The 12,033-nt window shown below is 35.7% G+C and overlaps 2 protein-coding genes across 6 annotated transcripts in view; both read left to right on the forward strand.

Moving 5' to 3' along the window:
- The window catches only part of LOC123682037, a 141,297-nt gene that overhangs the window by 56,626 nt on the left and 72,638 nt on the right, over window positions 1-12,033 (forward strand). For all 3 annotated transcript variants that reach the window (XM_045620426.1, XM_045620424.1, XM_045620425.1), the window contains exon 3: window positions 9,609-9,950. In XM_045620426.1, the coding sequence (XP_045476382.1) occupies window positions 9,609-9,950 (342 nt within the window). The remainder of the gene's footprint in view (window positions 1-9,608; window positions 9,951-12,033) is intronic.
- LOC123682036 lies at window positions 3,042-7,045 on the forward strand. Of its 3 annotated transcripts, XM_045620423.1 has the most exons (3): window positions 3,042-4,151; window positions 4,264-6,317; window positions 6,373-6,512. In XM_045620423.1, the coding sequence occupies exons 2-3, from the start codon at window positions 4,320-4,322 to the stop codon at window positions 6,403-6,405; spliced, it is 2,031 nt and encodes a 676-aa protein (XP_045476379.1). In that variant the 5' UTR covers window positions 3,042-4,151; window positions 4,264-4,319; the 3' UTR covers window positions 6,406-6,512. The 3 variants fall into 3 exon arrangements, with proteins under 3 accessions (XP_045476379.1, XP_045476377.1, XP_045476378.1); XM_045620421.1 differs by having other exon boundaries at window positions 4,264-7,045; XM_045620422.1 differs by having other exon boundaries at window positions 4,337-7,045.

The raw sequence follows: 12,033 nt of genomic DNA on the forward strand, positions 1-12,033 counted from the left end.
TATGTAAAGTAATTGGTCTATGCGGATAAGCCACAAAACCTTAACCATTTGGAAGACAACATTCGCCGTGTTATTGCCGATATACGGCCACAAATGTTGGAAAAAGTCATCGAAAATTGGACGTCCAGATTGGACTACATCCGAGCCAGCCGTGGCGGTCATATGCCAGAAATCATATTTAAAATGTAATGCCACAAGATTATCTTGCGGATAAATAAAATTCATGTCAATCGAATAATCCATCGTTGTTTTATTGCAATTCAATGTTCTATAGCTCTAAAAAAACACCCTTTATAAAGAATCCAGTCGACGATTGCAAACATTCCTCCAGCACTATCTCCAGATTTAATTCCAACATAACTGTCCCGCTTCTTCACTGCTTGTGTTAGTCCCCTTCCATGTTGCCGTTAACTCCAACCAAAAAAACAAAAAACGACTTCTTCATCCTCATTGAGGAACACCCAATCACCATTCTACCAGTAGCAAACTGATAATAAATAAACATAATTTATAGATCCATCCCTGTCGTGTAACTGACAACCTGTTTGGGCTTTATGCCACTTTGAATTTCCAATTGAAATGATTCCGTTGATTTATCACTGGGAATGGTCGAAAAATCTGGGATGATGCACTTGTGTGTACCTGGCTGAATTCATATTGGAGTTATGCTTAAAAATTCTATAACGTTTATTTATGCTAATTCGCATAATTGTATGAGCTAGATGTGGTGAGTAATTGTTACTTGCGTACTTGGCATTTACTGCGTGAACTCTATCAAGTATTATCGTATTGCTTGAGAAATCCATTGAGAAAACATTGAGAGTCAACCTATAACGATGTGGATTGAGAGAGGATAATCAATCTCGGATTGAGAGAATAAACATCAACAAATATAAAAAAGAATGAGGAAGTACCAACTGGAAGACGGAATCTATATGAGAGCTCATTCACTTATGCACACTTGAGTTCCGAATTGCCGCGGCAATTTTAAAGGGTGTTTATTTTTGATCTACAGAACTTTAAATTGCAATAAAACAACGATGGATTATTCGATTGACATGAATTTTATTTATCCGCAAGATAATCTTGTGGCATTACATTTTAAATATGATTTCTGGCATATGACCGCCACGGCTGGCTCGGATGTAGTCCAGTCTGGACGTCCAATTTTCGATGACTTTTTACAACATTTGTGGCCGTATATCGGCAATAACACGGCGAATGTTGTCTTCCGAATGGTCAAGAGTTTGTGGCTTATCCGCATAGACTAACATAGCCCCACAGAATGTAGTCTAGCGGTGTTAAATCAAAAGATCTTGGAGGCCAATTCACAGGTCCAAAACGTGAAATTAGGCGGTCACCAAACGTGTCTTTCAATAAATCGATTGTGTCACGAGCTGTTTGACATGTTGCGCCGTCTTGTTGGAACCACAGCTCCTGGACATCATGATTGTTCAATTCAGGAATGAAAAAGTTAGTAATCATGGCTCTATACCGATCACCATTGACTGTAACCTTCTGGCCAACATCGTTTTTGAAGAAGTACGGACCACCAGCCCATAAAGCGCACCAAACAGTCAGTTTTTCTGGATGTAACGGTGTTTCGACATACACTTGAGGATTAGCTTCCCTCCAAATGCGGCAGTTTTTTTTGTTGGAGTAGCCATTCGACCAGAAGTGCGCTCCATCGCTAATGAACGTAGTGCGCGATACGTATTTCGCACAGAACCATTATTTTCGAAATAAAATTGCACTATTTGCAAGCGTTGTTCAGGCGTGAGTCTATTCATGATGAATTGTCAAACCAAACTGAGAATAAATCACTCGATAGCTGTTAAATCGGTCGCCATCTTGAACAGTAATGCCAACTTAAAGTTATATACCTCGAAAAAAACAACCGTTACATGCATCTTCCACATAAACCATTAAGTCAAAAAAACGAAATATTATTATGTTCCATGCTCATATTGTTGCAGTTTGAGTTTTTAGTTTTTGCTCAGTCGAATTATTTCAATTCTTTTGAGAACTATCGCAAGTACAAGTAAAATCCACTTCAACATGGCATTTAGACCTTAGACCTTAGAAACAATTTCCAGCTGTACTCTTGAGTAATTCAATTCTAGGATTACCGAAATGCTGGAGAAAATTGTTGACGATTTTGAACTCCTAATAACATGTCTGAGGCTTATCGTCCCTCATGTGCAATTGAATATAGATGTAACGAATGAGTTTTAAACCAGGACATTGTGTTTTCCAAGATATCTTCACGATATCCATTTCAAGGGTGAAAAATCTTGAAATAATGTCAAAGGAGTTGAATGAACATTAACTCACCAGTTTTACAATTCTTATCATTTCGAATGAAGAGAATCAATAATCGCATTCATTCGATATTATTATGCATTTTTAGGAAACACTAGAAATCACATACGTCATATTAAACATCATATTGCATGAAAAACTTTTTCTACTCTCCCTACAGAAAGTGACGAAATTAGTAGGTAGGTACATGTCACCAATTATATGTAAATGACTATTTTAAGCACCGTGCAACGTAAAACTGTGCGATTTACTTTACCGCAAACAGAAAGCATGATCAACAACCAATACGGTAGCATCTGTAAAGTAAATCACACGGCGAATAACCAATAAGATAAAATCTATAGTAGTTGCCACGGAAATGAATTAATAACAGCCCTCGTAGACAATAACCTTTTGACGTTTCGTAATTGTGTCGCGATTTTCCACCAGTTTTTGGATTTGCCTAAGTTTTTATGCAAATGATTGCGGTCGAAGAAAAAGTATGGTACACAACTGGATATGTTTGACAATTACGCACTCCTAGAACTTTTTCTAGTCCTGCATAATATGATTCTTACAACTCTCGTTATGTATTATACTAATATTTCATTATAGACTTAAATTCTCTCATCTCTGTACACTTATTCCAATAATGATTCCACTACCTAGATATTATTTTATTTATGTTTATTTGTATCTGTGTATGTATGTATGTATGTACTGTCTAGCAAGATGGCGTCGGTTGAGGATGACCTGAGTGAAGGCGAGAGCATTAGGAGTGAAAAAGAAGTAAATTTAGTGAAAAATAATTATAGGTGTTGTGTTAAAAAAGTGTGCACAACTCAAGTGTGTATGAATTGTGGGGGCTTATACCATAATTCGTGCGCGAAGAAGAAAAATATAAAAATTATCAATGAGAGATACGTCGAGTGCTGTGATGAAGTCCAGGATGGGAGGCGGAATCTGAATAGAGAGGAAATATTGGAGTTGAAAATCGAACATCTGAGTAAGCTCCTTGTGGAATCCAATGAGAAAAATGAAATATTGAAGGAAAATAATAGCATTCTAAAAGAAAACAATAAATTATTGAAACAAAGGTTAGATGACATGGAGAAAAAATATGCTGAAAAAACTGATAATGAGCGTAAACAGTACTCTGATATACTGAAAACTGATCGGATAGGAGATAAGATAACAAACAAGACTTCTGACAGCAAGATAGTTCCAAGAGTAGTAGTTCAGATGCATGAGGACGCCGAGGTTGACAGGCGACATCTGATAGATGACACTAATTTCAAATTCAAAGCAAGACAACAACAACAAAGTAAATTCACGTCAACATCAAAGAATCAGGGCAATAAAGAAATACATATCAGAAATATTAATAATGAAACATCATACAATCACGACGGTTTTGAAAGAGTTCAACGCAGAAGACCTAAATCTAGACGACTTGGCACAACGAGAGTCTCCGAAGAAGAGGAAAAAACAGGTTTTGTTGGAGCTGAAAGAAGAGCATGGATATATCTTTATAGAATAAAACGACATGTTAAAGCTCAACAAGTAGAAGAATATGTGAAGAAAAACCCGGCTTTCACCAATGAAAAGGTCGAAGTGAAAGAGTTACCAAGTGAACCAACTCAGTTGAAATGTTTTGTTTTGACGGCACCGCTTGAGAAAAAAAATCAACTGTACGATCCTTCGTTTTGGCCACAAAATGTGGGAGTGAAGAGATTCAATTTCGGACACTTCCAAAAATATAAACCAAGTGAGGATTTTTTATAGATAATAAATCATATCAGAGGGACCCACAGAAGCATGTGAAGAACAACCATGAATACTCTAATAAGGTGGGTAACTACAGCATTATTCATCAAAATATACAATCTTTGGGAAACAGTATAGATCAGGTTGAACAACTTTTGAGGGAAAATACAGAAACTTTAATACTTTGTATTACAGAACACTGGAGGTCAAGAAATCAAATCACTCAGATTGGTATTCAAGGCTTCAGACTAATGTCCTGTTTTTGCAGAGAGGAGGGAAAGCATGGAGGATCAGCCATTTACATCAAAGATTCTATAGTATGTAGAGAATACAAAAATACAAATAAGCTATCCATACTTGGAGAATTTGAATGTTGTGCTGTTGAGTGTTCTCTGAAAAAGATTAACATTATTGTCCTATGCATCTATCGACCACCGGGCGGTTCAATTGAGGTATTTTTTAACCAGCTAGAGAATATTCTTTCCAACCAGATAAACCTTGAAAGTACTATTTTTATAACAGGGGATTTCAACATTGAAATGCTGGACGAAAATAGAAATAAGCTCAGACTGGCTACAATGCTCAATTTCTACTCCATCAGAACAACTGTTGTTAACTACACCAGAGTAACTGAGCAAACTAAAAGCTGCTTAGATAACATATGTACAAACCTACATAATGGACACACATCGGTAATTCTTGCATCACATGTATCTGATCACTTTGGGCAGAAATTTGTGTTCAATATAGACAAAAATGATGAAAGGAAATTTGTTCGCAAAAGATTTCTCTTCGATGAAGCAAATAGAATTAACTTTGTAGACCAACTGAAACAACAAACATGGGAGGACATACTTGTAATCGATAGGAAGGATGTGAATGAGCAGTGGAAAACTTTTATCAATGTCTATTTGAACATATTCAACCAAAGCTTTCCACTTACCAGAATTCATTCCAATAACAACAAGAAATACAAGAAGAGTGAACGTGCTGAGGAAATCAAACATCAATTAGATATTTTACTAGTACTTTTGACTGATAACCCATCTCTCAAGGAGCAATACAAAAACATGAAAAAGTATTATGACAGCATATTGAAAGAGGACAAAAAGAAATATCTTCAGGATAGAATAATGAAATCAGATTGCAAAATGAGATCCATGTGGACCATATGTGGAGAGTTAACAGGGAAAAATAAACACAGAGAAAATAACATCGATGAAGATCCAAAATCATTGCCAGACAAATTTAACATACACTTGATTGAAGCAGTCCAAAAACTAGTAGATGAAGTGCATCATCAGAATTTCTTCTGTGATATAGAAGAGAATGATCAGTCGCTGTTCTTGAGACCTGTAAATACTGGGGAACTAGTTAACCTGTGTTCCAGACTGAAGAACAAACATTCCAGCGGATATGATGACATTCCAACCAGTATTGTCAAACTTTCACTTGTACAGATAGCATCAGTATTGTGTTACATCATCAACAACTCCATGAAATTTGGGAAATTCCCTGATCAGTTGAAATTTGCCCTCATAAAACCCATATATAAGAAGGGAGACCGTAATAGTCTTGATAGTTATAGGCCAATCAGCTTGCTGCCCTCATTCTCCAAAATTTTCGAACTGGTAATGTGCACAAGATTGTTGGATTTCTTCAAAAAATGTAATCTGTTTTTGGACTCGCAACATGGTTTCCTGAAAGGTAAATCTACAAATACTGCCATCTATCATTTTGTAAATATGATACTCCAGGAATTTGAGAAGAAGAATTTAGCAATTGGTGTGTTTTTAGATCTTAGCAAGGCCTATGATTGTGTGAACCTCAAATATTTACTAATAAAACTTGAAAAATATGGCATAAGAGGAAAAGCATATAAGTGGATTGAATCTTATCTTCTAGACAGAAAACAGCAAGTCATCATTAATGAAAACAAATCCAATATTGCAATTAAAGAAAGAGGTCTAGCGCAGGGCAGTAACGCAGGTCCTATTTTTTTCATCATCTATATTAATGACCTTATTATGGATGGACTGGTGAACTATGTGGATGACACCAACATATTGGTATCTGGAAGGACCCTCCCGGAGGCAGTTGATAAGGCGTATGACAGTTCATCTAGAATCTGTGATTGGTTCAACAGGAATGAGTTGGCACTGAATTCGTCGAAGACAAACATTATGGTATTCAGAACAAAGAACTCCCGAGTTACTCCAACTGGCACCATAAACCTGAATGGCAATGAAGTGAAACCTGTTCATGATATGAGATTTCTTGGAATACATATTGATGAATTTTTAGATTGGAACAGTCATGTGGAAAAAACTGGGCTGAGATTGAGTAGCATTGGATATGGAATCAGAGTGGTATCCAGACATATGGATGAGAGGACATTGAAAATACTGTACCACGCCAACTTTGAATCAGTACTGAGATATGGGATTGTGTTTTGGGGATGCAGCTCCAGCATTCAACTCCTTTTCATTATACAAAAAAGAACCATAAGATCAATCAGGCATATGAAATTTGGAGCCACCTGCAGGGGTGTTTTCAGGGATATGCAGATTATGACTATATATGGGTTGTATATATTTGAGTGTCTGATGTTCTTTTTCAGGCACCAAGTTGAATTCAGCTCTAACTTTGGTCATGGCTATAATACAAGGACGACGAATTTCATTTACCCTTCTCATAGGCTTACAAGTACAGAAAAAGGAACCTACTATATGTGCATAAAACTATATAATAAATTACCATCTACATGCAGATTATCTAGCTTAATAAAATTCAAGAATGCCATAAAGAAACTGCTAATTAAACTGGAACCATATTCACTTAGAGATTTTCTAGATTGTAACAACTTGTCAGAGTTTGTATAGATTGTATATATTGTTGTTGACATCATTTCGCTTCTCTCTCTGTAATTTACTGTGGGGATGATTTGAAATAAAGGAATTTATTATTATTATTATTATTATTATTATGTATTTATCTTGTAAATTCCTTCTTTAAAATACGAGACTTCATCGATGTCTTATTGGATTCTAGTCGATCTCAACATGTTCTCTTCTAATAATCCATTAATTTATCTCGACATATAGTGAGTTTAATGAAGTTTCAGATACTTAGTTAATTCTACGCCTTCAATAAAAACCAATTCTCACATATCTCCCAACGACCATTGTAACACAATCTCTACACGAAAAAAAAATTAGATGGAAATTCCACCCGGTACCGCATAATCAATTAAAATTAACAAGGAAGAACAAAAGTCCCCCTAATTGTCCAAAAAGAATTTAATCGATAGCGGTCGTTCGGAAACTTGTTATCCTATCTATCGATCGGAAGATTCGATGTATTCTACCGGCCGTAACAAGACAGAAGACCGAGAGTGTGGGGCATATAAAGCCTATAATAATGTATTAATCCATCTGTGTTTATTTCGGAGCCTACTTATATCGGTACCTCTGATCTCGGTGGAGCTGTTGATTGATTGTTCTCCAGATTGTAAGTTATAAGGTGTTATTTCTTCATTTGGGATGTTTCTTTCGGAATTAAGCAGGAATTTCGGCCGTGTATGTGTAGTGTACCATCCTACGGAGCCGGCAACACCTATAATGTTGTGTATAGGGTTAAATTATTCAAGTGATTCAACCTTGAATGAGTAAAAAAATGAGGAAAGTACTTTTTCCGTGTCAGGAGCTTTTGTTGAACTCTAGTTCATTGATGCGCCAATTGCTCGCTTGGAGGGCATTTAACGTTATACACGGTGTCATATTGGGAAGGAAACAGGTCTTTTCGAGTAGAAAAATTAAGATATTGGAAAATCGCTTGGACGCATTTATTTTGTTTTTGAGGGGGACTGTTTTTACATAAAACCGTCATCATATCATTTCATTTCTCTTTGCAGCAAGCCGAAATTTAAATAGGGCATGGGGTCGTGAAATCTATTGATAAAAAGGTATTTTTTTAGCGTAATATCAGGATTGAAAATTATATAATTTTCAATTTATCTGGAGCATAAAATACCCATTTAAATGATATATTGTCTAGGCAAAAAACTTTAAGCAGTTACGTTTACCGTCTTGTCAAGTAACTCATAAGTAGTAACGATAAATACCTCTGGAAAATTCGAAAAAAACCTTAGCGTTCAATGAAGAATATCTCTTTTAGCAAAATAACTCTTTAAATATTGTTGTACAACTCTGCTTCCGACGTTTTGCAATAGATGGCTTTAGCCATTGGATCGAATTGTGGATCGCTTCAAAAGATCAGTTTTTTCAACACGGGATTCGTACGCTGCCCGAAAGATGAGAGAAAGTAGTGGCCAGCGATGTAACGGGTGTTTTTTTCGAGGTATATAACTTTAAGTTGGCATTACTGTTCAAGGTGGTGACCAATTTAACAGCTGTCAAGTGATTTATTCTCAGTTTGGTTTGGCAATTCATCATGAATAGACTCACGCCTGAATAACGCTTGCAAATAATGCAATTTTATTTCTAAAATAATGATTCTGTGCGGAATACGTATCGCGCACTACGTCCATTTTATTTTGTTTAGCGATGAAGCGCACTTCTGGTTGAATGGCTACGTCAACAAACAAAACTGCCGCATTTGGAGTGAAGCTAATCCTCAAGTGTATGTCGAAACATCGTTACGTCTAAAAAAACTGACTGTTTGGAGCGCTTTATGGGCTGGTGGAATCATTGGTACTTCTTCAGAAACGATGATGGCCAGAACGTTACAGTCAATGGTGATCGGTATAGAGCCATTCAACCAGAAGTGCGCTTCATCGCTAAACAAAATAAAATGGACGTAGTGCGCGATACGTATTCCGCACAGAACCATTATTTTCGAAATGAAATTGCACTATTTGCAAGCGTTGTTAAGGCGTGAGTCTATTCATGATGAATTGCCAAACCAAACTGAGAATAAATCACTTGACAGCTGTTAAATCGGTCGCCATCTTGAACAGAAATGCCAACTTAAAGTTATATACCTCGAAAAAAAACATCCGTTATTTTTGTTTTCCCATTCTGTAATTGGCCTAGGCTGTAGAATGGTGTAATTATCAAATAAATAAAATATACAGTTAATTTTAATACATGTAATGGTATTTTTCAATGGCCTGAGGATTGTCTTTGCTCCATTCTCCATATATGGAAATTTTGTTCATCAACGAAGCCGTTTAACAAGAAAGGAACTTCATCACGAAACACAATTTTTCTGTAAAAAAGCTCGTCTTTGGCCAGTTTCAAATTAGCCCTATTCTATTATCAAAAAAGCGATGGTCATTTGGTTTCATTCTTGACTTGTATATTATGGTCCTGTAAACCAAGATATTCACGTACAATTTTCCACGTAGTCAACAACACTGTAGCAGCAATATTTCTTTCGGTACTCATATTTCTTCCTCTGGTTGATGGTTTTGAATCAATAAGAGTAACATTTGTGCGAAAACGATCAATAACTGCACGAATCCATCAATATGAATCGATGAATTTGTTCTCCTCAATTAAAACAAACTTTTTTTACAGATCATCAACTGGTCTGAAATACCGCCAAATCGTGAAGGGACACGGCCTCCTCCAAGTAATACTCGACGATAGCAATAAATTAATAGACTGTGACTACGTCCACGATGAACAGTTGTCCAAAACGTTCCTTGATAATTTTAAGCAAGATTTAAGCAATCTCATAGCTACCTCAAATGTATCGATAGAATTCCTAGACGAAAATTCCCTTCCGAGGCATTTAAAGTCCAAGTTCCAGATGAAGAAACTCAGGAAAGAGTGTGAAGAACTTCATGAAAGACTGAAGAGCGAAGCAGAGAGAATGCAGCATATGTATTATTCTAATAGCTCACATAGTATCCGTAGGTAAGTTGGCTTTTTTCTTAATATACTGTTTACCTACCAATAACATTCATATAACTTTTTGATTTATTAGAATTATTAACATGATATAATTTAATCTCAAATTAAATTTTACGTTTTTTCCGCATAGGTACTTTCACCAAAAAAAAAATTTATACCTACAGAGCATGCCTAAATTAGAGGCATAAAGGAAAATGAAAAATTTCTTGGACAATTTTAATAAAAAGAAGTGCTCATAAACACATTTGTTGATAAATATAGGGTGTTTCTTGTAGTCTTACTGTTTTTGTGATGATCATACCAGTTTATTGAATATTTATTGATCTTCAATACAGATTGGGTAAATAATTACCGAAACTTATAAGTAATTTATTCATCACAACATACTAATTGGATCTTCAGAATAATTTGGATTTTTCTGAAGATTACTAGAGAATTGTTTGAAATGTTTTTTTCAAAATTGGTAGCAGAAACGACAAAACTATAAAACACTGTTCCAGAAAAATATCACCCTGTAGATTTGCATTGAAAATTACATATCACATAATAAAAAATTTAAATTGAAATATTTATGCACAATTGAAGTTAATATCTTGCGAAGGAAGGGTGCTATTTGAGAAACAACCTCAAGAAAAATTCAAACTTTAACACCCTGTATCTTGAAAACAATCTGTTTTCGGGACCATGTTTATAGGATGTTTTTTCTTATAATGCTCCGAGGAATCTATCATTTCTGTTTGTACTCCCGATTTAAGAACAGCCTGTATTTTCGAATCGAGTTTTAGGAAACTAACAATTTTGTTCGATTTGAGTAAGGTCTGGGGGGCAAGAGGGACACGGGAGGAGAGTTAAGATATTTCCTCAAAAATTTTGAGATATCTTGAGGAGTATTTTGGCAGACGACATTTTTATTCCCAGAATGAGTAAAATTAGTAGTTTTTCACCATCAAAGTTATTGTGCCAAGTGTTATTTTCCGAATATTCAAAATAACCACTTTATGAGGATTTGCTTAATCGTGGTAAAAAGGAAGTATAATTTTTCCTTGTTGATATGGCAATGTTATGGGTTGAAGTACATAAGTACCATGTAAATTCATTTCCAATTGGAAAAACTTAACTCGTAATCGATCCTTCCGAATATTTGGCCATGGATATGCATACCTTCTTCAGAACACCTGTATCAACATTTCAACGCTCTCAACATAGTTTCGGAACTTTGTGTAATGGAATGGCTGGATTGCAAAATACCTGTCTCTTTTCGGTTTCATTCAAATGATGATGGTAATTCTATAGAATATACAAACATATCATGACTTTTTTTCAATATTAATATCTTCAAATTGAGAAAACACTTTTTTGAATGATTTTTTTGTTGATGCAATAACAATAAATAAATACACTGGAAATGGGGAAAATTATTTATTTCTGTATCTCAATGATAAAAGAACAAAGCAAGTTTTCTTATTCCATCCTATCATAAGATAACATACTACCCCAACCCCATTCAAAAATTGTCAATAATTTTGGTTTATCGCCTTTTGGTAACAGATCAAATGAATCTTACAATCGTATTCTAATGGGTGTTTTTTTTCGAGGTATATAACTTTAAGTTGGCATTACTGTTCGAGATGGCGACCGATTTAACAGCTGTCAAGTGATTTATTCTCAGTTTGGTTTGGAAATTCATCATGAATAGACTCACGCCTGAACAGCGCTTGCAAATAGTGCAATTTCATTTCGAAAATAATGGTTCTGTGCGGAATAAGTATCGCGCACTACGTCCATTTCATTTTGTTTAGCGATAAAGCGCACTTCTGGTTGAATGGCTACGTCAACAAATAAAACTGCCGCATTTGGAGTGAAGCTAATCCTCAAGTGTATGTCGAAATATCGTTACATCCAGAAAAACTGACTGTTTGGTGCGCTTTGTGGGCTGGTGGAATGATTGGTCCGTACTTCTTCAAAAACGATGATGGCCGTTACAGTCAATGGTGATCGGTATAGAGCCATGATTACTAACTTTTTCATTCCTGAATTGAACAACCATGATGTCCAGGAGCTGTGGTCCCAACAAGACGGCGAAACA

The sequence above is a fragment of the Harmonia axyridis genome, chromosome 6 (assembly GCF_914767665.1).
Source record: "Harmonia axyridis chromosome 6, icHarAxyr1.1, whole genome shotgun sequence".
Lineage (NCBI taxonomy): Eukaryota > Metazoa > Arthropoda > Insecta > Coleoptera > Coccinellidae > Harmonia > Harmonia axyridis.